A 27,356-nucleotide genomic window follows, 5' to 3' on the forward strand; every position below is an offset into this window, starting at 1 on the left:
TCTCATGTGTGGACACAGACACCAGCAACCTCCTCATCTCACAAGCTGTGTGAGGCAGCGTCACACCTGCACTGGGGACTCCAAACGCCCCTTCCCCCGGGTCTGGTGGAATGCTCCACCTGCCTACTTCAGAGACCGGTCCATGCAACCGAGGTCTTTCATGCTCCAGGCTAGTCCTTTCTGGGTTCAAAGGCTTAAATCCAGCCTTCTTTAGAGCCAGATGTCCACTCTGGTTCAGAAAGGCCATGCTGACCATGAAAAAGAAGGTGCTCGTGTGTGTGCACGTGCGTGTGAATTGTGCGTGCACTGTGGGACGCCGTCTCCTCTTCCACTTAGGTCTCGGTAACAGGTGGCTTCCCAGGCAGAGGCAGCCGGCACACAGGGCCTACCCACAGAAGCGAGGACTCCAGCCTCCCTATTTGAGCCTCACCTGCAAGAAAACCTCAGGGTGGGGAACGCAAGGAGTGGGACTGTCACAAAATGCTACCTGATGAAGCTCGGCAGTGACAGGAGATCCATCTGGGTGTGTCCATGAAAGGCCTGTGTGACCCTGGGAACCTGGTTTAACAGGCTCTTTGTTTTAGCATCTGAGGTGCAGCTCTGGCCCCCAGGCTGATGTCTCAGCTAAGAGGATTTTCTTACCCTCTTCACTGAGCAATGCTGGGGGCGGGGAGTGGGGGGGAATCTTCCGAGCAGGTAACCCAACAGGAGAAGGTGAGTCTCTGTAAGAGGGCCAGTCTGGCCAGCTCATCAAATAAAATGGCACATTCTCTCCGTTTGCCATTTTTCACTCTGATTCCTAAGAAGGGACCAGGAAGATTCAGGGTTCAGGAGGGATTGCGGAGCAATAAGACCTGGTTGTTTCTTGGAAGGAAAGAGAGGATGTGCTTCTGTGGTGGCACTTGCGTGGAGGCTTGGGCAGTCTCCTTTCTGGTTACCTGCCTAAAACTAGCAATCATCATCTCCTGCCACCTGGGGCTGCTGTGAACTGTGGCCAAATCCTGCCTGTTTCCAGCTCTAATCAAAGCCCCTCTGAGGAACAAAAGGTGACTGAGATCAGCACAGGTGATGACTACTGAACTCCAGCCTTCCCCAAGGCATAGGGCTATGGCACGCACCATAGCCACACAATGTTCACTCGAGCTAGTTCTGTCTTTTCTGCCTGAGATGTCCACGTCTGTGTCAGAGAGAGATAGCTGGCAATAAAGCTGAAAGGCTCTGGGAACCAGCTTCCATGGCAGTTGGCTCTAGACTGGACAACCTTCACCTCCACCCATTTATTGCCATTTTGTCTCTCCCTGCTGCCGTTACTGCGCCAGAGGGAGACATGTGCCTTTGGGATTAGCTGTTGGGCGATGACAAAGTCATCACACCAAGGGAGGAGAAGAGCTGGAATGTGTCTCCATTTGGAGACAAACCCAAGAGGCTTCTTGTAGCCAAGAGAGAAGAGCTGGCCAGGACTGTTCCCTTTAATCTCTTGGGGATGATTCCAGTCCAAAGAAGGGTGATAGCATCTCTCCAAGACCCTATGCTGAATGTCCTTGTAGATACCGACACATCTAAATGATTAAGGCCCAGAGGCTGCTGACCCCATGCCACTGGGCTCCCTGGTCAGCTGTGTCAAAGGACAGAGGCCAGGGTGGCAGCAGGACTGGCAAGGAATGCTGCCAGGGGCACAGGACCACGCCGACTTGAAGACTCTTGCTTTCACAGAATATGCTTCTTCTCTTTTAGAGGGTACTGGGGCCTGGTTCTGAAGAACAGCATCTATGACACTAAGTTGTTTTATGCATTTTCTCAAATGACAGGAGTTGATGGCTGAGCCAGGATACTATGGAGTTGTGTTCTTTAAACAAGCTTGTACACACACTCATACATGTGCCAGACATCTAAATGACTTGAGTGGACACCATCTACCTGCAAAAGGCAGGTGCTGGAATGTGGAACTACATCCTGGCTCATGGCCAAGTCTGGTAAAATGACTTAAGAAATACACTCTGTATTTCTTTGAAAAACTTTTATTGCGCAGAAAATGGCCCATTCCCCTTTGCAGCTTGGTTATTACCACCTTTCAAATGTTTTCCTTTGAACTCTAACTCCTGCCCCACTGAAAAATTTCTTCTCTTCTGAAATGAAAAAGAATAACCTATCATTGTTGGTCAAAAGCAACTGGAAGATGGTTTCTGGGGGCAAAAGCCCAAAGACATCACTCAAACAGGGTGAGAACCCCACACAGAGGTCCGCAGACTCAGGAATGGAGATGCCTGCTGCTTTCCCTCTGGTGATGGGGAGCTGGTTGCCCATCGTATCGGCCTTGTGTTTGGGCTCACTCAAACTCTGGCATTTCATTTCCTGCATCCCCTGCCTTCAAGGGGACTTCAATCTGGGGAAGAACAGTTGCCTGGAGCTGCATGCGTTTCCAGAGTTGGAAAACATTTCATGCAGCATGTCACCAGGGTTCTAAAATAAACTGCAAACTAGTGGTTATAAAACGGGAGCTTTAAAGGAAAGGTGCACTGCAAGAGCTGGAAGGAACACTGTGGAGAGCGGAGAACCAGGGCACATGTTGGAGGCTTGTGGATTTTGGAAGCTTCTCTGGAAGGTCTTCAGTCCCCTTTCTAGTAATCGCAGGTCACCGGGTGTGCTTCACAGGAATGCAGTAGTGTTAAGAGGCTAACCGTCCCGGCCGGCAGTGGGGCGCACGGTCCCATGTGGCATTCCCACCACATGAGGCTACTAACAGCATCTCCCTGCGGCCTCATCCCGTAGCCGCCACTTGGCACAGGACTGCCTTGTTCTGGGGTTTGCAAGAGCCTCGAGGGACGGAGGCGGCTCTTTGAGGGGCTGGTCCAGTTCCGGTGGCATTCAGGAGACGAAGAGGGTTAGGGACAAGGCCACACAGGCGATGAAAGTCCTGTCTCAAGTTCAATTTTACTGGAAGGCTGAGGTTTAAAGGAAGAATCTAGAACACCCTCCTCTTGCCTTGTTAAGAATAAGAATAATTGTGGACACTCCACCTCATCGGAAAACAGGAAGCGAAGGAGTCAGAGCTGTGACGGTTGCTAGCAGCACCCCTCCAGCGTTTCCACAGGAGGGCCATGGCAGCTTTTGGACAAAGTGAAGAGTGAGACAGGTTCTCTGCTCCTTTGTACTAGGAATGAAGGTTCAAGTTGAGGCATGGTGGGGGTCCCATAGAAGTGCCAAGGTTGGCGCAGACACCTGATCTAGGCTGCCCTGAAGAGCTGCCAGGCCTCTGTTCGCCCTCCACCAGCCCCTCTCCACCAGAAGTCCGCCAGAAGCGCCTTTCAGACTGGCCCCGCCCAGGCAGGAACCCTCCCTGGGCTGACTGCCTGTCAGTCACCAGGTCTTCCCCACTGTGGCTCTGTGAGCTAGCCGGATGATGTCGGTCTCTGGCTCAACTATGAGAAATGAGCAGTTTGACTCAAGGAGCCAGTTCCATGGTGTTCATTATCCCTGGCCTTCCATGAAGATAGGGTTACACAGGAGGTTTGGGGTGGAGTCAACTGTGAGAGACCAACCTCAATTCCAACATCTGCATCTCTGTCTGGTTGGCTATGAGGCTGGGCTGAGGGAATTCTCAGCAGCCAGATGGATTATAAGGTCCTGGCACACACTGCCAGCCTGGAAAAGGGCTCACCTTTCATAATAAATGTGCTGAGGGGAGGTGAAACCCTGGCACTAAAACGGAGAAAAAAAAGTGGGTTCTTCAGAGCCAGGGTCAACAGGAAGAGGCGAGTGGCATCTGTGCCCTTTGGCCTGGCCTCCAACAGTGCTGAAATGTACCCTTAGACAAATGAGTGGTGCAGACACGAAGTTTGGTACCACAGTGAGGGTGGGCTGGGTGGAGGAGGAGGGGCGGACACCCAGAACAGGAGGGGACAGGAGAGCTAGGAGCAAGAACCCACGCAGGGGTCTCAGCTGCTCCCTGATGCCAACTGGGTCAGTGACACTCTGAAGAAGGCTAATAAATAGACAGCTGGGACAGTGTTCAGTCAGGTCGGGATGGGACCGTGTAGGAGGACGCGGCAGACACACCCGTCACTCCCACACCGGGTGCCAAGTGATCAGTGTCTCTAGTAAAGATATAAAAATGAAGTTACTTCTTTTCAAGTATTAAAAAAATAAGTTAATTGACAAAAAGGGTCCGAAGCGGCTGAGCATCTTGCTAGGCTGACAGCTTCATCTCAATGTGCAAACACAGGAAAAATGTCAGGGAAAAAGATAATCTCCTACCCCGACGTGAGGCGCTGAACGGTAATGACGCCTGTCTGTCAACTGGGGGCTAGAAATGCAGGGCCTCATCCTGTCCCCCCAAATCAGTGTTTTCCAGTGTGAAAATTGTTGTGAATTCAAAGCAGAATGCAGCAGTCCACAGGCCTCTTAGGTCAAAGCCAGAGAGAGGCCTGGGGCATCTGGCCATGAGGGGTCCAGTGTGCGGTGCAGGGGGCCGGGGGACAGACCCCTCCTGGGTCCTCCTTACTTGCAACATGAATTCCGGAGCCAGCCCATCTCCAGCTTCCCCTGTGATGCTGGGGTAGGTGCTCACCTGCGGGCCACTGCCCCCTTCCCCGGGCTTGCTTCCCATCTTGTCCCCGTCACCGGGGTGTCCTCTTCATTTCTTTGGTGGTGCTTCAGGAAGCATGAAGAAGATTGCCGCCCCCTCCGCTCCGTGGAGGTGCACTCTGGTGGCTGTGGTTTTGACAGACAGCGAGCAGATTTCTTCTCTTGTCTCCTCTTGTAGAAGGAGGAGCACCAGCCACTGTGGAGCCTCGGGGAGCAGGCAGGTTTTCTTTATTCCCACTTCACGTGTCAAATATTCCTCTCTCTCTCTGGAGCAGGGAGTCAGGGTGGGACCCTTCCAAGGAGGCTAAGCCACCTCAGATAATCATCTTCAACTGGGGTTCCCCAGAGCATAGACCTTGACCCACTTTTCAAGAGGCACATAGACATCTGCATGTAAACTCCCAGGAGGTGCCAGGCCTTCTGAGAGATCTTTCATCTGGGTGGTTTGGAAGAACCCAGCCTGGGTCAGGTGGATGTCACAGACCAGCCAGCCGGAGCACAGCTGGAGCTCAGGACCAGTTCAGGCTGAAGCCCTTGGACAACATGACGGCCTCCAGGTCCTTGTCCTCTTCTTTTTCCCGGAGTCGCTGCTCCTCGAGCAGGGCCACGAGGGCATCTCTCTGTTCCACCACCTCCAGCATCTCGTTCAAGATCTTCTTCTCCTCTGACAACTCCTCCTCAGTTTTCAGGTGATCTGGGCAGTGGCCAAAGACATTAGGTCTCTAGGGCCAGGAGGCAGCAGGCCCACACCCAGCTTTCCCCGGTGGTCCCCAGCCCTGCTCCCCGCTTACCTTCCACTGCCATTCGCTCCCGTAGTTCCTGCTGCAGTCGGCTTTGCCGGTCTTCCAGTTCCAGCTCCCGGGCACTGGCATTGGGGAAGGGAGGGGGGCGGGAGACGGGAGGAAGAGAGGAGAGAAGGAGATAAGGACGGTGACTTGGGGGCCATATCTCATCCCCTAAATTAGGAAGAAGCTGCACTCCTGCTGTGACAGGGGCTGGGCTGATGGCCCCCCTTGGCTGGGTCTCCACCCAAAGGCTACTCACAAGATCATCAACTCCGACTCGTAGCGCACCATGGCATTTTTCTCTTGCACCAACTTGAACCACTCCTGCATCAGCTTGGGGTCATCTTTCTTGCCCATGCCTGCCAAGAGAGAGGGTGCGTCAGGTGCAGCAAGCGTCTGCCGTCTTCCCCGGCCGGCAGGAGTCATCACACAGGGGCAAATGTGCAAAGAGAGCCGAGCAGGATGCTGCCGGAACACTCCCAAGCCAGGTCCAAAGTTTGCCTACAGCCATGGAAGGGGGGCGCGGTGCCCCAGAGTCTAATAGAGTCTGTGCTCTGCACCTCTCCTTCCCAGGCCCAGCCCACACCCCCTCAGGAACCTGATTCCAGCCTGTCTGGACCCCTCCTGCTCAATGGATTGCTCCTGGTAGGTCTGAAGTGCTTTGTCCTCTCTTTACCCTTTTTCCCCACTCATTTCCTCTCTGTATGGTACTTGCTGGGTACTAGATCTGCTTTAAGAAAAGCAGTCTCGTGAACCAGGCAAATGCAAGTTTATAAACTGCACTTACCCCTCCTTTGAAAGTACCCTCACTCACCCAGCTCCTGCCCCTGTCTGGGCCACTGGTACTGATGTCTGCCTGTTTCTTTAGTTCCCGGTCAGGGAGATGGCTTTTCTCAAATTGTGGCTTTACTGGGCTTCCTGACAAACGCTCCCCTGAGGAATCCTGCATGGTAAATGCAGTAGTACCTCCCAGGACGGCTGTCAGGCTTCTCACCAAGGGCAGAGAGAACAGCCACTAGGAAATCAGGCAGTGCCCTCTGCTCTGACCCAACATCAGCAGCAATTTCTGGGGCTAGTGCTCTGCACTAACACATAGCTGAAAACTCCATCTCCATCAGTGGCAGCCTGACCCTGTGGGGCTTAACCGAGGCAGCAGAACAGTAGGAAGAACTTTCCAAGGAATCAGACCACCCAAGGAGAGAACAAACTCCTTTTCCTTGGAGCACAAAGAAGCTCACGGCAATAGTGTGGTCCTGCCTAAAGCAAAAGACAGACTCTATCAGTGGTCTTCAATATTTTTGGATTTCAAACCATTCTGGGAATCTCAGGAAATCCAGGGACACTCTTCCTAGAAAAATACATGTCTACATGTCCAACAATTTTATACAGAACTTCAGGGTGTTCGTGGGCTCCCTGAAGTTCCCCGGTGGGTCCCAGGTTAAGAGGCACTGGACTGGGAGATCTTTCCAAGTGCCTTCCGTTTTATGACTCACTTGGGTGGATGTCCTATCCCGGTCAAGACCAGACCCAGAAACATATGGAATACACCCTCAGGTGGGACAACGCTCCTCTGTCAAGCTCCTTACTCACTGTTTTCCTACATTCTTCCCACCTGACTTCCTTGCACACTGTTCAAAGACAACTCTCTGCTGTGTTGTTTGCTTGACACGCAGGAGGCCCAAGCCAGTTAGTCTTTCAATGGGGGCCACACTCTGGAGAGGCAGAAACGAATAGCACTCACACAAACGGGGGTTAGTGTATGCACAGAGCCCAGGTACACGTGCGGCTGTGCTCCCAAGGTGGAGGCCTGTCCCTGAGTCCTACTCTGCAAGGCAGAAACTCCCTCCTGACCAGCCGAGCCTGCCTCTGTGGAGTGCTGGAGTGTCTGGGGACGAAAGTTCTCCTTACCCGACCCAATAGACTTGGTCCTTTGGCTTTCAGAGCAGCCCACAGCTCAGTTCCATGCATTCCTTTCTGAGCGTCTCTGCACAGTGTGCCCACATGGCATGGAAGATGGAGCCCTGAGGCATGCAAGCTGTCCAGTGCGGCAAGCTGGGAATGCACTGGGAAGTCTCTCCCTCCTTCCCGCCTCCCCATGAGCAGGGACAAAAATTCCACTGGGAGACATCTGAACACTGCTCATGAGCTATGGTAGAGACTGTTTACAGCTGATGAGCAAAGGTATATGGCGGGGTGGGTGAAAGTCAAATGTGAGTGCCATGAAGAGCAGGGTTAAGAGGTTAGCAAGGGTTAGTCACAACCACACTCCCCTTTCCCCTTCCCACATGCCTTTTCAACAACAATCTTATCACCACAACAGACTTTAAATCAGACAAACTTAAAAAGAAAATACACACACACACTCAGCAAGACACAGGGTAGAGAAGTTTGCATTTAGTGGTTTTGTTTGTTTGTTTGTTTTTATTGTTTTTGGGAAAAGAACGTGGGGGCATTTGTAGACCAGTCTTTGTAAGGACAGTATTCCTCGACTCCACCGATACAAATCTCTGCCACACAGGTAGGAGGTTCCTCACCCGTGTGTCCCCTCTATCTGCTCGATTTGAGTCTGAGAAGTCCCACCATGAATGGTGGCACAACGTCATGGGATGCTTCAGCTGTAGCCTGAAAGGCCAGTACCTGGAGGCTCTCTGGTTTCCCTCTGTACCCCAGTCCTCCCCAAGACAGTCAAAGGGATACTGTACCTTGTAAGAAACTGCCACATACTCATGGAATTTTGTAACAAGGCTATCGAGTGTCAGAGAAAAAGAGAAATAGCTGGGTTTTGGGTCCCTGTTTGGCTAGTGTTGCTATGACCGCTGAGAGGCAGTGGGGATGAGGTTGGGGGAGTTACGTTACCTTCCTGGACACAGCAAGGGCAGAAGGAGAGAGGTCTACGCCGTGGAGTCCCGCCACTGGGCTCAACTTCAAAAAGGACCAAACAAGGAAAAGGAGGAGAAGGAGACGAAGAAAGACAAAAAGGAAGAGGAGGAAAAGGAGGAGGAAGAGGAGTTTGGAAGTGGAGAGGGACAGGGAGAAGGTGAAATAAAAAACAAGCAGAGGACAAAAAGCATAAGAAGTGAGAAAGGAACAACAGGAGGAAAAGAAAAAAAATACAAGAAATGGAAAAGCAGAAACAAGGGAAACAAAGTCTACAAATGAATTAAGTCCTTTTTTCAGCATGGAAACTGAACAAGGGCAGACCCAGGCATCAGGTGTGTGGCTTAAAAAAAGAATGCATGTGCTTCCTGGCAAAGGTGGGAGGCTCTGGGGTTGAGTGGGTTGCTCCTTCTTCCTCTGTTCCTTACTGTGAGGGTGGAGACATTGGGATACCACCATATGGTAGCTTTTGGGTTTTGGGTGTTGGGTTCCCTCCTCAAAAATGCCCAAAGCCCCTGGGACTGGTCAGCCTACCTCTGTGGAAGAGTCCATGATTAAATCTGTGCCCAACACTGCTCCTAGGTTTGCCGGTGATAATTTCATGTCACCAACCAAACCTGTGTGAAACATTCTACGATGTCACCATAGACGCATGCGCTCCACATACAACTGGCCTTGGAGAATGTAACAGGTGAGGAGGGGTCTGCCACCACTAGATTACCAGGCCCCCAGAAAGCAGCTCTGAGTCTATGGAGGTAGCGCCTCATCTGGGAAAGGCTTCCAGGGCTGACTCTACAGTACTGTGAATTCTGAGCCAGGACAAATTGAGGGAAACATATCCACACAGAAATGACTTCCCCTGGTCCGCATCATATCCCCCCACCATGTACCAGGGAGAGCCAACCACCCCCTTTTCTTCTGCCCCTCCATCTCCAGAATCTCCAGAGAGGACTCCAATAGCACAGCTGGGGGAAGGCTGTCACACTTTGGACTGGAAGACCAAAGGGGGTGAGCTGACAGGACATATCGAAAACTCACAGTAACAATGCTGGTAAGAGTCATGGACGGGGCAACTGAGAGAAGACAGGGCGCAGAGAGACATGCCTAGGACTGAGGGAGACCTGACAGTTACTCAGGGAGAGGGAGAGGGGGAGGAGCCCAGCAAGGGACCATCACAGAACCACCAGGGCACACAGGAGACACAGGCTCAGAGAAATGGCCTCAGGACTGTAGGGAGCAGGGGTGGTTTTAGGATTGAAGCAGAGTTTAAGAAATAGCTCTGTTTCAGTCAACAGGAAGGCCCAATAGACATCCTACTGGCCAAGCAGCCCTTCTGCTTTGCAAACGCAGGTACCACATTTTCCCTTTCTTTTTAACCTTTCCTCATAGTGCTTTGTGCACAGTGAATCTGGTGTCGGGTAAACTTCAAAGCTAAAGCCAGAGACTTGTTTGTGGGTGTGCATGCATGTCTACAATGTTGATCACATCCAGGGTTCGAAACAAATGTGGCTAGGGGAAGGGAGAAGGGCTCCTTTCTCTGCTCAGGGCTGATCCATATCCAACCTTCCTTGTTTCAAAGTGTAGACTCTATGCCGGCGCTCAGAACACCTGGACAACTAAGACAATGGCGATGAACAATGTCTGCGGCTTCCCGGTACTGGTGTTATGCAGACAGACCGGTGTGGGGTGGAATGGTGTCCACAGCTGTTAGCAAGGGATGGGGACATGATGCACAGCCAGCATAGTGGAGCCCATGTACTTGCACATATGTACTTTCTGGATATCACAAAATGTAACTTTTAGTTCCTTTTATGTAGACCACATCCTCATACACCCTTTCCAATACAGAATACAATACGAGATAACAGGATATTCAGAACAGAAATTTGAAAATGAAATTAGTAAGGGGGACATCAGGGAAAGGAGTGTTAAAAAAAGTATAAAAAAGGAGAAGGCATTGTCATAGTAATAGACAGAACGCAGAATGGGAGTGGGCCACCCCTCTGAGAGGAGCTGGGCTGAGCAGACAGGATGTACGGTTAGGACTATCTTCTCCAGACTTTCCTCTGTGCTCCAAAGTCCAAGTAGTAATGTACACTACTTTTATAATCAGAAAAAATACCCAATAAATATTGTTTTAAAAGTAAGAAATCAAGGAGAAAAAAATCATTTAAACGAGGGGCGTTCCGCTAGGACTTGAATCTGAAATGAGCACGCCAGGGAAACACAGAGGTGCTGATTTTGAGTGTAATTTCTTTGCCTTTTTTGGACATGTGAGAAATAGATGATTTGGTCCACTAGTTCTAAGAACAAAGATGTTGTCAAGCTTGTGGCAAACACAAGTCTTTAAAACTTTTGTTATGATTATTTTAAGATGTCAGGGCAGTAGGTTTCTGTGTCTTTGCAATGGGTACCACAGTGATCACTTCTCCAAGTATCCCTGTGTTCCCTGGACCTCAGGTCAGACCATCTGAGCAAACCCAGAATCTGGTCCTGGTTGGAGGCTTCTCACCATCAGTTCTACACTCTCATCCTCGACTGCTCTGCCTGCCCTCTAGATGCTGCAAGCTCGCCTGCCCCACCTTCTATCTTGGCAGCAAACTGAACACCACAGGTTTCCTTTTGGCACGTTCTTTAGTGCTACTCATCTTGACGTGGGGGCAGTGCAGATGGGCCACTGACAGCACAACGTAGTCAGTGTGCTGCATGTGATACACGTGAATCCTGCTTTCATTTCAAAACATGCTCACAGTGCTACTGCTCACAAGTGCTACTTCGTCTGAGCCTTACCCTGCTCCCGGGTGGCTACCTGGCCAGGTGTACCAGCTCTATTTCCAAAAGAGGGCTCTGAGGCTCCGAGCAGTTAAATGTGGCACTGCCTGACTAAAGCCCACATCCTCCTTTCCCATTCTGAACCAAGAGTCTGTCTGCCCTCTGGAAATGGCCCACAAAGGCTCAAGGCAAAGCTAACAAATGGTAGCTCCTGGAAGCAACCAGGAGATGGAGACGTCCCATGTAGACCCTACTCAGAAGGCCAGGCCTGGGAAGGCGGCAGCATTAGCCTTTCCTTCCATTATTCTGCAGAGGCTCAGAGAGATAAGTGACCTTGCTGGGCACGCGGTGAAGCTAGGACCTGAATCCTAGGTTGGGGGTGTTCCCCATACTATCACTTGGCCCTGACCTGCCGGGACACCTCACTCTAGGCCCTGCCTCTCATGTGGCCCAGGGCCGGTCTGGGAGCAAGTTGGTGGGTCAGTCTCAAGGATTCCTGGACAAAAATAAAGGGGATGTTTAGGTCTGTTCTGGAGCTCAGGAACAGCTGTGGGCATCTGCCTCAACCCAGGTACTTATCTCCTCCTACCATACAGGCTCCCAGTTCCTATTGTTGGACAAAGGAGCCCTCACCCCAGGGTTAAAGCTTGAGTCTCTACCAGCACCTGGTAGACGAGGATGAGGGTCTAGACAGATGGGATAGGGAGAAATCTACATTCCAGAAGTACCAGCATGGACTGCTATATTTCCCCATGGGATCATGGTTATAATCTAGAAAGTGATAGCCTTGTACTGTGCACTAGAGACATTATGAGGAAAATGGGCTTTTTATAAGCTGAGCCATCACTTACAACTGCATTTTCACAGGAAAAGGCAGAATTCCAAACAATTACCTCACAAACACCATAGAAATATCATCCTCTCATAGACTCAGAATAGTCTTCCCATTCCAACACCTTTTGATACACTTTTTGTGTATCACTTTTTGATAGCTTTTTCATGTATGAAAATCCATAAAGTAGCCCTGGGTTAGACTTCCTCCTTTCAGCTACATTTTTTGGAAAATCCCACATAAAGGAAGAGATCCTTTTCCACTTCCTTTTGGCCTTTGAACAAGCTCCAAGGTGTCCTGGATAGGACACAGGAATGCTTATTTCTTGGTCATATTTCATGGTTCCATTTTCCTGCTATGGTAACCCTGGGCCTGTCTCTGTGGGCTAGGCTGTGCGGCCATCATCTTGCCTGCGTGGGGGCTCTCATTTCTCAGCCTGGTTTTTGACAGTAATGCCACTCTATCGGTGGATAGCTTCCCCAGCATTGTAGCATAACTTTTTATACAATTCATGCTTACAGATACAACCAGAATGTTTTTTATCTTTTGGTAAGGATCATCAGGGGCATCACCTTTCATGTCTAAGCTCAATCTACCAGATTAAACTTCTAGAGAGTCCAGGACTGGGAGAATTTCTTGGTGATTCAGGTATAAGGAATGAGGCTCTCATTGATGTTCTTTTCTGTGTAGTTGAGGTTATGTAGCCTGAAGCAAGGTAAGATTGACCAGATGTTTGGTTGCCTGTTCTAACTCCTCAGTATCAATGCCATGCTCCTGACTTGAGGCAGGCAGCTTTTGCATGGCAAGGATGACACGGCCAATTCCAAACCCAGAGGGAATCAAGTTGGCTAGTTTGCAATGCTGCTGAGTTGTAAGCACGCAACATAATAGGGTGGAAGGCTTCTGGTCTAGTAGCCCCAGTCTACATACACAGCCAGGGCTAAGATGTGCCTGTGTTATAAAAACTCAGTGTAGAATGAATCTCTAGGTTGGGGAATAACTGAAGCCCCCCACCAAAGAAAAGGAAAAAAACAGGTAAGGATGGAGATCTAATATGTACACTTAGAAACACACACACACACACACACGCTAAAATGCTGGATTTGAAATCTTAAGAATTTTAAAGTTCCTAAGCAAAAATAGCAAGGCTAATAATGAGCAGACCAAACAGACAAATAAAAAAATGTACCAACATCAAATTAAGGAAAGCAAATAAAACAGGAAGGGAGGGAAGTGAGCAGGCCTGGGTTAGGCCTCCCTGTGCCTCTCATCAGCAACAATGAAAGACTACTCTTCAGGCCTTTCTGTTACATTTCTAAACCGTTCCTATTCTTTCAATTTCCCTTTGACACATACAGGTGGGGAAATCTTCAAAAATGAGAAATTAGGTATATATTTTAAATTGAAAGTTCTTTTGAAGAGAGGCCATTTTTATCTAAGGATTTCCAGTCATCTATCTGTCCTAGGGCAACAAAACGTGGTGGGTGGACCAGTTAGGGAGAGCCTGCTCAGTGTCTGGAGAAGAAAAGGGAAGGGGAGTGAGGTCACTTGGGGTCACCTCTCTGGTCCAGGGTTCACTATGTGTTTTTCTAATGGTGTCTTTTGAAATCACCAAGATTCAACTATGTGAAGAAGATATCTTTATTTTCTATACTCTGTGGCTCAAAAAGTGACTTTTTTTGTTCTTTTGGAAAAGAGAGAGTGCATGTGCATGCGAGGGTAGGAAAGGGCAGAGGGCAAGGGGGAGAAGCTTAAGCAGGCTCTAGGCCTAGCATAGAGCCCAATGTGGGGCTTGACCTCAAGACCCTGCGATCATGACCTAAGCTGAAATCAGGAGGTGGACACTTAACTGACTGAGCCACGCATGTGCCCCCAAAAGACTTTTAATACAGGTCTGGAACCTTAAAATAGTTAGCTGAGAGCCACTGAAAGATCCTACTAAAGCGATAGAGTTTACTGGGCAGAATGTAGGGCAGGGATCAGTAGTCTGGTCTCCTCTGGGCAGGGTATGGAATTTTCAACACCTGGACACTGCCTGGAGCTTTGTCTCATTCAACTTGAGAACTAAGATTGGTGCTGGGTCCAGCAATGGGTTGCCCTGTGGCCTTGTGGGGATGTAAGAGAAGAGAAGCAATCAGGCTCTACAATTCAGGCACCAGATTTCAAAAGGGCAACCCTCCATCGCCCCAACAACGAATATTACCAAGTATTTTAAGAATGAAGCATCAGCAGAAACCAAAAAGGGACCTAATTCTGGCATCTGTTTTCTTCTTGGAGATGGGCAGGAACAGGGGCCAGAGGGTCCTTGATCTGTGCCTGGGGTATAAAGGACTACCTTCACAATGGATGGTTCTTTCCTGCTTCATTGGCTGGATAGTAACAGCCTCTGTGTGGTGAGTGGAACCACAGAGAAGTCTAAATTTAACACTGAAATCATACTGAGCTGGCAAAAGAGGAAGTACTGAGTTGATGAGAACCGAGTAGCAGGGGCTAGAAGGCATTTGATGGTGGCATATTTTATAACTCAGATGATACCCCAGGGTTTCTTTTTTCTACTTATTTCCTTTTCCCCTGAAATCTGTTGGAATTATAAATCTGAGAGGCTAGTAGCTATCAAGGCAGAGAACTGAAAACAGCCAAGTACATTTCCTCCCTCAAGCATGGGGTAAAGGAAAACAAAACTTTAGGCACATGAGGTGATCAGTGTGGCAACAGGATCTTGAGCTGCAGGGAAGGTGAATATAATTGTAAAGAAATGGGTTTTGACAGTTTTTTCCAGGAGATTCTGAATTAATGAGACTCTCTTTCAGACACAGGAGATTCCTTTTGGATTGACATGAACACTGCCCCCCAACCCAAGGGCATGTTAGGAGGAGATGGGAAAGGGAGTCAAGGCTATTAGACAGGAAACAGGATTTGTTAAGTGGAATGCAAGCAGCGGCCCTTTTACAACATCAGTGGCCACGAGTATGAAGTCTCTGAACACACCAGAAGCCCTGGGCACTGAGGGGGTTTGCAGAGGGGTGGGAATCTGTGGCACCCTGGGGATGGAAAACAGAGAGCAGAGATGAGCAACCCAACCCACCTGAGGCCAAGAGCCTGTTTCCTTAGTGCTTGAGGTTCTCTAAGAATATGGCACTGTCCTACATTAGGGATCACAGAATTAGGCCCTTTGTTTGTAAATGAAAGTGACTCTTAAAAGGATGGGATTATGGCAAAAAATGGCAGAGAATAATCTTTGCTGGTTCTTCTGTTTTAAGACCACTTCTAGGCAAGGAGCCTGTAAGGGGAGGTGAAGAGGTTGGGCCGCTCATCCCAGGAGCCCGCAGCTCCCCTGGCTAACCTCAGGAGCAGCGGCATGGCTCTCCTCTTGACAAAACTGCCCAAAGTCTAGAAATTAGACTCATGGCTTCATTACCACTCTAATCTAAAACAAGTGGTGAGCTCTGTACAGCCAAGACTTCAAAAATGGTGAGTTCCTTCAAGGTAGTGGTTCTCCTGCTTTAGGGGGCATGAGAATCACCTGGAAGGTCTGTTAAAACACAGAGAACCAGGCCTCACCTCTAGAGTTTCTAATTCAGAAGATCTGGGGTAGGGCTGGGGAATTTGCCTTTCTAGTAAGCTACCAAGTAATGTTGCTGATGCTGCTGGCCCAGAGCCCACACTTTGAGAACTACTGCCTTAGAATTTTCATATGTTCACTGAAAAGAACAGCAAATAAGTTCCATGACACAAAAAGGAGGGAGGGACATTATTATAGCCATCTGTCAACACAGCCTCAAGTTCAGTGAATTTGGGCAGAAATCATAACTGACACGTTTCCCACACACTTGGATCTTTTAGGGGAAACATGAACACACCCTCATGAAAACGGGTGAGGCTGAATTCTCTACATGTTTGGCTTCTGAGTTATGAGTGGCAGGGAGAGTCCTACTGGATGTGATTTCTACAAGTTATAAGGAATGGGAATGAGATCAGGGCAGAGGCCATGTTTCGGTGGGGGCAGGGTGCGGACAGAGAGAGAGGGAAAACCAGAATGAGTGCATGTGAGTGCGTGTGCATGTGTGTTACTGTCAGATGACTAAACAGTATCAGAGGGACCGGGATGCAGATGAGACACAGATGGGTAAGGGCAGGTGAACTTCCATGATAAAAAACTAAAATACTGTGAGGAAGCAAAGGCGCTCTCAAATCTCCCTCTGGACAATGCAGAAGATCCAGCATGCTGTTCTAAATGAGCTGGAAAAGGGCCTGTGCTTTTGCCAGTTGGTTATCGGGTTGATTTCTTCTTGTTGTTTGTGAGCAGGGACCAGGGACCGCGGGTGGGAAGGGGGTCAGCAGGGTTAGTGCCAGCAACAGACGCCGCTATACCGCCGCTATACATACCACCCAGATGCAAGTCGATGAGGTCACTGTAATAAGACTCTCCCCAATAGTCTACAACAAGGAATTGGTGAAGAGAGAGTTACTGGATCAGATAACCCTCTTGTGCCCCCAGACCCAAAGCAATCAATGACATGAGGCATAGAAAACACAGAGATGCAGCAAGAGGGCGAGAGACAGCTGGAAAGCATGCATCTCTCTGGCAGTGCACTACACACACACACACACACACACACATGTGCTGCAGCTGTAAACTCTCTGGTGGTGGAACAGAGAGCTCGCTAAACCCATAGGTGATATAGTAAACCACCAATTAACCACGTGGCTGCTGTCCGTACCTCTGAGCAGTTAGGACAGGGCAGAAGGCCTTGGCTTTGCTGGGAGTCCTGGCCTGCTGGAAGTCAACTGTATCTAACGAAGACTTTTTTAAAAATTCAAGGGCACATCAGGGGCTACTTACTACTTTTGAATATTAGCAGCCCCAGGCTGAGGGGTCGAAGGCGAGATGTGAACACTGTAGGAAAGCTCTGCAAGGTCACCAAGCCTTAGGTTTAAAAGCAGTCAGAGCTCCCCCAAGAATTCACCAGTGACCCCACAGCTCAGCTGTCAAACTCCTTGCGGAACTGCTTTTATTGGATAGGTTTGAGATGAAGGAGATCCTGTTTCTTCTGAGGTTAGGCCCCAAATTCAGTCAGCTTCTCTTTAAAAGCAGAAGTCACTATTTGCCCTAAGGCTCTTGGAGGTCTGCTGGCCTCAGGCTCTCCTTGGCTTTCAGCTCCACAGGGCTGCTCGGCAAGGAGGCTGCCTTCTTCACATGCTTGAGATGCAGAGCTTGGGCACTGCTGAAGGGCTGGGCTTGGTTGGGCAGTCCCCGTCCTCCCAGAATCATAAGCAAATGCAGAGTACAACAAAAGGCAGCTGCACCTCGTTACCCTTTGCCTCCAGATCTCTCAGTGTGCATGCTGATCCTGACAGCTTTCTGTTCCACATGAGGGATCCCCCTTTAAGAATGGCCATACCACAAAGTAGAATGTAATCCTGGAATGGTTTTTCAACTGGTGCTCAAGGCTGATGCAGTAGATAAAACTTGCAACGTGGTTCCATAAATAAAAAGGGCTTCTCCGGTACTCTAGCCCAGAAATCCCCACTGCCCTAGGCTTGCAGGCTCTGAATCTAACCACTATGGTCCAGATACACATGAGCCTTAGACAGATTGAGAGCAATCTCTCAATGGATGGCAGGTCCGCATCAGATCTCTCATCTGGAAGGGCAGCCTGGCCAAACAGCCTGACCCCTCAGAGAGCTACGGAAACTGGGGCGCCTTGAGCGAGGCAGGATGGCAGGCTCAGTCAACTGTGCACCCTCAGGAAAGGGGCCAGCCAGCATGGCTGGAGACTCCAAACTGCCATGCTCAGCTGAGATTATCTCCTTAAGGACTCAGCCAGGAGCAACCAGACTAACAAGAGGAACAGAATGCAGAAGCAGGAGAGAAAGGACAGCCAGTGGTCACAGTTCAGCCTCAAAGATGAACTTGGCCAAGTAGGAACAGGGCCACTGGGACTACTGACAAGAGGCAAATCTTACAAGGGAGGTACTTAGAATAAGAAAAGGAAAAAAGTATGTCTGGAAATACATTCTTATGGTAGGAGCCGCTATATCCTGAGAATTTCCCAAATGCCTCATGGGGAAATTTAATGGAGCCACCAAAGTCTGTTTTTAAAAACAGGGCAAATCTGTATTTGGATGAAGGGTTTTTTTTTGTTTGTTTTGTTTTTTTACCCCTGAGGGGATGCACCATTCCTGGAAATATGGCAATACCAGGTCAATGAGTAGAGTGGATGGAGCAAGCTCCTATTCCATCTCCCTGCTCCAAAAATCCATTTAATACATTGTCCTCAGATAGAGGATGTATCAGATATTAAACTGATAAGAACAGATCACTGATAAGAACACTTGATCTTGGCCAAAAGGCCAAGAAGCAATGGATGAAGGTGTTTTGATATAGCTTTGCTTATAAGAATTCGGACTAGAACAGTGGTTTTCAGACTGTTCTGCAAGACCCTTGGGCTCTTTGAGTGCTATTCCAGTGATCTCCCAACTACCTGACTTGCAAATACATTGAACTCCTTTAATTCTTACATAAGACACATCACATTCAGAAATCTGCTATGCCGATGTTAACCCACTAAAGACCATCAACACGTCCATCTGTGCTATCAGGGAAACTCGCTTTTCTGAGGCTCTCAGGACCAAGTTTCCTCTGCCCTGCACGTGTGAGGATCTGTACTCCCTGAAAATGTGTTAGGGAAGAGGCTATCGTTATGTACTTATTTAAGTTCTGCCTTGCAAGGAGCAAACAGCTATAAGGGGCAGCACCCTGGGGAACCATCGTCCAGGGAAACCCAGCCTGTTGGAGCAGCTCCTGTCACATTGCGGTCCTGGAGGAGGGTAACATCCAGGCCGTGATAGCACAGCAGAGCTGGCATTTGGGTTTACTGCATGCTTGGGAGACTTTCTGTAGATCTACTCTTTATAAGGAATATGAACTGCTGCTTGATTTAGTAGTGAGTCAACTGTGTGAACAATTCCTACTGCTCCCACCTTTGGCTTCTGGGATGGAGGCGACTTAAACCACATGTATCCTGAGATCTCTGTATCCTGAGATCTCCGAGTGAACTGTTCAAACACTGTTGCCATTTCCGGCAACTCCCTGTGTCAGGATGTTCTCTACACTGGCCCTGGGGATGGACCTGAGGCTGAGGCCCATTATCGCAGTTCTCTACTCTAACCTGTATTTCCAAATTGGTGCTCATCAACATTCCAGAGTGGTTCTTTTTGATTTAAACTTAAACTCACAATTTGAAACAAGTTGGAAAACCACTGACTTAAACGAAATCCTGGTTGTTTATTTTTATGGCAAGGTAATTATCTAAACAACTAGAAAGGGGAATTTTGGCAAGCTCGCATACCAGTCTTCAAAGGAAGTTTCTATGACCCCCTGGCAGTCAGCAGCTTGAGTAACATGGCCTGTTCTAGACAAACTGAAGAAAGGCCACAGTCTCAAACTGCACAGCCTCCAACAAGTACAGAAGTGCTTTGCGGAAACCATTAGCCCTGGGGCAGCCCACCTGAACCTCAGAACCCCATGAAGAGACAGCGCAGGCTGTCTTCCTTGAGGACTTGAATGAAGTGGAGGACTAATAATGAAATGGAGGTACACAAGCCTACTGAGTTACTCTGACTACGTGTTGGAAGATCTATCCCTCATTTTCCATTTCACAGAAGTAATCTGTGGGGAAGGATAAGAAGGCTCCCTCCTGACATCTGCAAGAAGAGAAAGCCACGGGGGTAGGACCACGTGAGTCCTATTACAGTTGGGGAGGGCATCCCTGCTGGGCTTAGGCTAACTCCCTCTGGGTGGTGAGGCTTAACTCAGGAGGCCAAGGAAGCGCATGCGGGGCAGGGAGTCAAAACAGGGATGGCGGGGGACATCACAGCTTCATCTGGAAGCCTGGAGACCCTCTGAGGTGAACCCGAATCTCCACTCATCAACATGGGCCAGCGCTTGCCTCGCAGTCACACGTCCCAGGCTTCTGGCTTATAGGCTGCTCAGTGGTTCAACTTTTTGCATCTCATTTGGTGGCCCAGGCTTCAAGCAGTAACTCCAGCATCAGGTAAGGCACAAAACCAAGAACATCACATCCTCATCTTTCTCCCCATGCCATCTCTTCACCTGAAGGTTATCACTGAGTCAACTGTTCAGCTGCAATACCTAGGCCTTGAAGGGCCCGGAAAGATCTTCTTCTATGCCTGAACCTTTGCTCCCACCCATCCACAGAACCCTACAAATTCATCTGGACATCTGGCACTTCCTGTGAGGTCAGCTCAGTAAGATCTGAGATGGGGCAGCAACTGGCCCCTTTCCTGGCTGCCTCCTACTGGTTCTTCAGTTTACAGAGAGCCTGCCTGCCAGGAGATGTAGCGCCCTGTCCCTCTGCCATGCTAGGTTAAGGGATAAGGGGTTACTTGCAAAGTCAGGTCACCTCCTTTCTTTACCCCCAGCCTCACAAATTGATTGCTGACCCTGGAGGCCTGTGCTTTCTACAAAGACAGGGAGGTTTCCCCATCCAGAGGTTGGACCAAGACTCACGAACTCTTGAGAAAGCAGAGATCAGTCACTCCGTGCCTGAGTTGGGCCTGTAGTTGGGGTTGGCCCACTGGTTTGAAGGTCCTGAACCAACAGGGCTTCTTCCTGGCCCTTGGGACCAGGGATGACTCAGGTACTTCTTGCTTCCTGTGGGCCCCACTGTGCTGAACCCACCTCACAGGCTTCTTGGATGAACAGTGCTTCACCACGGAGCACTACGTTTGCAGCTCTTCCCTGGGCACGGCAGCCACTGAGTGTGTGACCCTCACAGCCATTCCCGTGTCTACCTTGTGCTGGCTCACCACCATCCCCCGAGCCTGTCCCTTGCTCCGAGTGACCAGCTTCTGGGAGATACAGAGCCCGGATTCACACTGGAGGAGGTGGTGAGGGCTCTGCGGGGCATGAGTCCTCCCGTTCTCTGAGTCTGAGTGGGAGAGGGAGCCCACAAAGCTAAACACAGGAGGCGGTGTGGGAAACCGGCTGGGGGACCCACTCATGCAGTTCTGTGATGGCTCCTTGTGGTACAGCGTCCCTCATACCCAGCTCTTTTCTTCTAGAGGAAACGAAGGCAGGGAGGGGGAAAGGAGGAAGAAGAGAGGAGGAGGCCCAGTGCTTGCCATCAACATGTGAAGCGGACTGAGAGTTGGTTCTACAGATAAACAGCAAACCCTCCAAGAGGGCGGAAGAACAAGTCCAGGCCTTGGGGCAGTCCCAAACGGAGAGGCTTTCCTTTTCTTTTGCTTAATAGGAAGCCCCAGTCTCAGTGATGAAGGGCCTCAGAGAACCCTGCTGAACCCAGAATTGTGAATTCTACACAAGGTGACAAAAGAGTAGCCTACCATGGGTGGGTGGGGGCAGGGCCTTTCCCTTAGGAACAAACCCCCTCACAAAGGAGACCCAGACAATACCTGCTTCACCACGGAGCGCCTTCTCCACGGCAACCCCTCTTTCCTCCAGCTGCCTCTGCTTCTCCTCCACCTGCTCCAGCTGCCGCTGGATAATCTACGGGAAAACGGAACAGTGTGAGCGCCCCACTTTCTCTCATCTCCTAGCTTTCAGGAGGACAACTAAACTGTACAAACACAAACAGGAAGAGAAACAAATTAGGTCTGAAAGCTGGAAAGGCTTTGGTCCACAGGCGTTAAGCCTGGAGTGGGAGGGAAGCCCCCCTGCGTCGAATCCCCCAGGGCCTGTCGTTAGTAAGCACACAGCGTGCAGTGTCCGTGTCTTGGCAGGCAGCTCAGACCCTGGAGGTGATGTCAGCCCCTGCAGCAGGGACTGAGGTACTGCATCCTAAGTATTGCCAACAGTGCGGCTGCTAAAGCACTAGTAGGGGTTCCTAGAGCACACTGCAAGATTAAAAAGATTAAAAATAAATAAATAAATAAAAAGGTTAAAAAAAAATCTAGAAGATTAAAAGAAAAATCCAGAATGGAGCAGTGTGCTAGAATCTGTGTGGAAGCATACAGTGAGAAGTTTCCCTGTGCTATGGGGGAACTAATCATGGATACTAGAAGGACATTGAACCCCAAAAGCAGCAGCCCATGACATATATCTGGAAAATGGCACACAGAAAATGAAATAAAATCCAAGGATCCAATCAGTGCAGAGAATGTGGATACAGAATAATGTTCAAGAAAAGGACTAAAAGACTAGTGGTTTCTGGGTGCCTGGGTGGCTCAGTGGGTTAAGCCACTGCCTTCAGCTCAGGTCATGATCTCAGGGTCCTGGGATCGAGTCCCACATTGGGCTCTCTGCTCAGCAGGGAGCCTGCTTCCCTCTCTCTCTCTCTCTGCCTACTTGTGATCTCTGTCTGTCAAATAAATAAATAAAATCTTAAAAAAAAAAAAAAAAGACTAGTGGTTTCTGATGCTTGCTAAACATGAAAATTCAGAGAAATACCTTGGTATTTGGGTTTGCTGTTTATGTTTTTCGTTGTTTATAGCTTTTGATTAGTGTACTGATATGAATACAGCTATATATACACAAACTTATTACAAAACCTTATTGTAATATATTTTTTTAAAGATTTTATTTATTTATTTGACAGACAGAGATCACAAGTAGTCAGAGAGGCAGGCAGAAAGGAGGAAGCAGGCTCCCTGCTGAGCAGAGAGCCCGATGCGATGCGGGGCTCGATCCCAGGACCCTGGGATCATGACCTGAGCTGAAGGCAGAGACTTAACCCACTGAGCCACCCAGGCGCCCCTGTAATGCTCTTTAATACTTTATAAAAGGAATTATTTTTTGTTTTAGAAAGAAAATCTGGAATGGTCTAGGTTCTGTGAGGCCTGAAGACAGAGGCTGAGGCCTGGAGGACAGCTCTGACCTGGAAATCCCAGGCCCAGCAGAGGCTGACAGGTCATAGATGGGCTCTCAAGGACAATCCTCACAACTGAACTAGTTGACTTCACAAGGATGACACCAGAGCAAGGAATTTAGGAAGAAACTCAAAGCCAGATCTTCCTTTTCTACCAAGAACTCCACAAAAACAAGGCTTCTGCAGTTTCATCAAGCCAGAGGCTTGTGACCTGACACAGTGGGGCTGTCCTCTCAGATATCAGGGACACCCCGTCTACCTCTGCTCTGTCCTCTTTACCCTCCCGAGTCATGGGCAAAGACAAGCATGTTGGAGAGAAGGCTCTTTCCCACTCAGGAGCTGTGGCCCCTCCAGTGATCTTACCTGGGCTCGGTGTAGCCGCTTCAGCTCCTCTTGCTTGGCTTGTCTCCGAGCTGCCTTCTGCACACGCCGGGTCAGCTTGGCGTTCAGTTCCTCCTCTGTGTAAGTTCTTGGCTGGAGAGAATGAGAGAGATTTCCTCAGTGATGTGCAGCAGGCCTGGGCATGGAGAGCACTTCCCCTTGGTCGGAGCTGCCTTTCATCAGAGTGCCCATGGGCAGACTCCCGGGCTGCAGCTTGGCCAGAGGCTTCACTGACGCTTGTCCTTGCTGGAGCCCTAACTGCTACAGGGTACAGCTAAAGCACCACAAATGAGCACCACCCCGCTGTGGCAGGGACAGGAGGCTCAGTGGGGACCGACTGCTAGGAAGTTAAAGGGACTGAGGGTCATATGCTCCTTTATCACAGAGATCACCTATTTCCAATGGAAGGATGTCGGCTCTTTTTAAGACTTTCTGGGGGTAAAAATATAATTAGTTCCCACAAGCCTCCTGCTTCTTGAAGGCATTCAGGGAAAGGAAAAAGAAAAATCAGGATCCTTTTATTTTCTTGTTTAGCATCAAATGCCAATTCCTTCAGACGAGTGATATTTATAAGGTTCTCTAGGAAGTAACATTTAAAGTAGAGAAAATGGGGATGCTTCTATTTTTAAGTCTGAGTGCACCCCAAGCTAACTAATGTGGTCTGAAGAAGGGATATCCGGAGGTGAACTGGGACCGCCCCCAGGGTCTGCCCAGGGGCAGCAGTCAGCTGCTGAGAGAAGGGAGGAGGTGGTCTGGTAGGGCAGTTTCAGCCCCTGCTAATGAGCCCTCAGGAGGCAACAGGCCAAACCCAGGGCCAATTCACAGACACAACCGCCTGAGCAGCTGCACCTGCAAATGTGGGCACTGAGGGTGCAAGGCAGGGTCAGATGCCTTGTGTTAACACTGAGCAACCACCTAGAGGCAAATGCTGAGGGGTTGCCTCTATTCCTAACATCTTCATTTCCTCCGAGGAAAAAAAAGAGAGAGACTTTGATAGACTTGAAAAGAGACTTCCAAATTCAACTCAGGAGTATAGTCTACTAATCTTTATTTGAAGAGCTCAAGGACAGTGGAGGGCCAACTGAGCAGCTAAGTCCTCAAGGAACATTGTGGTGTTCTAGTGCCCTAAGCACTTCCCCTTGCAGTTCATAGAGCTGAGGGCTCACGAACTCCCCAACCCTGTGGTGCCCAGTCCCAAGGGGCAGCCCTGGAGTGAAATGACCACATGCACTCCAGCCAGTCAAGAGTAGGGCGTCTCCCCTTCCTCTGCCATGACACAGCTAAAGAAAGTTCTGCTGCCAGTGTTGGCTACTGCTCCATGCATGTGTGAACAGTTAGTGAGGATGTGGCCGGAGGGCCAGGGCTGGGCGCAGCTCCGGGTGGTTAATCACAGACACGCATGCAACAATGACCAGCCATGGCCATGAGATACTACTACCTTTGATGCATAGGATCTCCTGAATGCCAAGGCGAGTGGTACATAAATCGACTTTTAAGGGGATGGCAACGGAAAACAAAACAGAATAGTAATAATAACAATTAAAAAATTAAAAATAGAACACAGAAATGGAGCAAAATCAGTTAGAAGTTTAAAACAAACAGGCGAGACTAAAGACTAAAACATGTGATTATTTTTCACAATGTCACACAGGACTGCGTAAGTGAGGGACCTGGCGATACAGACCCTGCAGCAGAGTCTCTGTGAACCCTGGTTTTGAGTAAAGGATTGGGTTCACTTTTCTATTGAGAAGACAGCTTCACCCTCACTATGCCCTAAACTTCTCTTCTCTCTTCACTCTCCCTTGTACAGAATAAACTAAAGCTGTATAAATGTATGGTTACAGATGCCATTTCTCCTTCAGTAACCCATCTGCCTGTGGAAATTCAGACGACTTCTTTCAGCCCAGTGGGAGGTGGGGCACTGGTGATGGGAAATTCCGTTGCCGGGCACACAGAGACAAAGATACAAAGCAAACCTAATGTTCTCTTCCAAAAGGCTCTCTCCCGGCAGTGTGGGCCAGGTGGGTTCCTAGTGGGCCCCCCAGAAATCCTGGATGGGGGTGGGGACCATTTCTTGATTATGCCCAGTGAAAGGGCACTGATAATAGCCAAAAATATCTCAGGCACATATGTCTGCCTCAGACTGACTCGTCTCCCCCACAAACAGAGTGAGAGGATGAATCTCATTATTATAACAAATCAGCTAAATGAACAGAAGACGGATGAGTTCCCCAAACCACATGTGAATCACTCCATAGGAACTATGTAACCATGACCTAAGGAGTAGCACTTAACGTCTGCACCTGCGGCTGCTGTCAAAAGTAAAGGGAGTGGGGGCAATCCCTGACTGGCCTCTGGCAGAGGAGGGCAGGTACCAACTCAGCAGAGGCAGCGACTCGAGGAGAGAAATCATGACGCATCTGTGGTGTGCTGAGAGAAGCTGCTGTTTCTGCTGCGACACAGGGACTAGGGCCTGTCCCAGAGCAAAGGCACATGCCTGTGGCTGTGCCACAGAGGTTAAGACGCATGCATCACTTATATTTAAAGTTAGCCTCAGGCAAAGAAAAGAGGCAAATGTGAATGATCTTTTGTTGGTAGTGTGACAGGTGATATATAGATTTTGTCTGTATTATCTTAATTTTTCTAAGTTAACATTTTAAATAAAAGTAAGTTATTTTCAATTTTAGGTTTTTTTTTGTTGTTTGTATTTTATTTTATGTTATTATTATTTTTGTTGTTGTGTTATGTTAGTCACCACACGTGTTATAATGAGCATTGGGTGTTACACGGAAATAATGAATCACTGAACACTACATCAGAAACTAATGATGTACTGTGAAACAAAACTCAGGCACTTGTTTCCCAGATGCCTGACTCAGAGATGGGTCTGTGATGACGCAAGGGGAACCACTTCCACCAGATGCTCCCTCCTGACCCTGTTGTCCCTTTAGGGGTCCCCACTCCTTTCACTTCCTGCTTTGAAAATTTTCAAACCTAGGAAAAGTTGGAAGAGAACAATGAACACCTTTGCTTAGATTTGCTAAACTTGACCATTTTGCTACATACTTGATATTATATATATCTTTTTGTATATATTTATATATAATCTTTTTTGGGGGGCAGTCATTTGTAGGCATTTTTTTGTGCCTACAGAGACATTTTCCTACATGACTACAGCACCTTAATGTCTTACAAGCAACCTAGCACGGATGTGGGAACACTGCATATCTACACATATTATACCATCTGTGACCAAATTCACTTAATTATTCCAAAGTGTCCAGCATGGCTATTTTTGTTTTCCTGTTTTAGTGTCCATCCTTGAGAATACAGTGTCCACTCTCCCCCAGGCCGACCCCACACTTTGGTAGGATTCAAGTCAACATGTCCTAGGCTCAGCTTTGTCTTTAGTATTCCCTGCTCAGCCTCCAGCAAAAGGTTCTGTGGGAGCACACACGCAATGTGAAGCCCCCATGCCTCTGATTCTGGGAGTCTAGGACTGGGGGCCATGACTTGTTGGTCACACAGAGGGGAAGAGCTCCCTGTGTGTCTCAGGTCAGCAGGGTCTCAAGGGGAGGCTGTCCTCAGTGACACATATCACCAGGAAGAAAGCCTGGGCATGGCCAGCTTGGGCAGCCTGCCATTCTGCGTTCTGCTGGGATGTTTCATTTAACTGAGAAACAGTGGAGAAACTGACCACAAAAGCAACCATGGATGGGAGTTTCTGACCGGTAGGAGATGAACCAGTTGAACGTCTGCATACCTACATGAAGGCAAAGTGAACCCTAGGCCACATTCTCCTTCATAGATGGCCCCTCTGAACCACCCCTTGAGCCCCCTAAGGCAGTACCAGTCTCCAGTATTGGCACATGTTGGGGGACCCATGTACATATCCAGAAGCAGTTCTGAGTCCCAATGTCATAGTAATGCTGCTGCCTGGGCAAGTACAATGGGGAGCACTTGATAGGAGACCCACGAAGCTAGGCTCCTGGGAGAGAGCCAGCATACAGGGTCCTTACCCTAACTCAGTGCTGGCCTGGCCGGGACAGGTGGGAGTTGGCTCTGCACATTGTAGGGCGGGATCGGAGGCCTGACTGTTCAGGTGTCCTAGGAGAGTGGACAGCTAAATAGCTGGCATGGCCAGAGAGGCCAACAGACCAAATATGAGAGGAGAACTAAAAGATGGGTTTCCTCCAGTGTGCCAAGTTGTTGAAGGTGAACCGGGATGGGGGGAGGGGACTAGCCATAGCTGCTGAAGCCATCTTTACTGACCAG

General features: G+C 49.2%; 1 protein-coding gene and 1 non-coding gene across 9 annotated transcripts in view; both read right to left on the bottom strand.

The window, feature by feature from the left end:
- Positions 1-2,002: 2,002 nt before the first annotated feature.
- MICAL3 (microtubule associated monooxygenase, calponin and LIM domain containing 3) overlaps positions 2,003-27,356 on the bottom strand; it is a 212,889-nt gene continuing 187,535 nt past the window's right edge. For 4 of the 8 annotated variants that reach the window (XM_044228495.1, XM_044228500.1, XM_044228498.1 and 1 more), the window contains 7 exons: positions 24,520-24,570; positions 23,064-23,174; positions 21,289-21,382; positions 16,237-16,287; positions 5,629-5,728; positions 5,376-5,449; positions 2,003-5,278 (listed from right to left, as the gene is read on the bottom strand). In XM_044228495.1, the coding sequence (XP_044084430.1) occupies positions 5,094-5,278; positions 5,376-5,449; positions 5,629-5,728; positions 16,237-16,287; positions 21,289-21,382; positions 23,064-23,174; positions 24,520-24,570 (666 nt within the window). In that variant the 3' untranslated portion in view covers positions 2,003-5,093. Of the gene's footprint in view, positions 5,279-5,375; positions 5,450-5,628; positions 5,729-8,225; positions 8,292-16,236; positions 16,288-21,288; positions 21,383-23,063; positions 23,175-24,519; positions 24,571-27,356 lie in introns of all 8 variants that reach the window. The other 4 variants (XM_044228501.1, XM_044228497.1, XM_044228496.1 and 1 more) reach the window with 4 other exon arrangements.
- LOC122892692 lies at positions 18,018-18,216 on the bottom strand. Its single transcript, XR_006381443.1, has one exon. It is a non-coding gene; the product is annotated as a U2 spliceosomal RNA (small nuclear RNA).

This window comes from Neovison vison, chromosome 12 (genome assembly GCF_020171115.1).
Source record: "Neovison vison isolate M4711 chromosome 12, ASM_NN_V1, whole genome shotgun sequence".
In the NCBI taxonomy this organism is placed as follows: Eukaryota; Metazoa; Chordata; class Mammalia; order Carnivora; family Mustelidae; genus Neogale; species Neogale vison.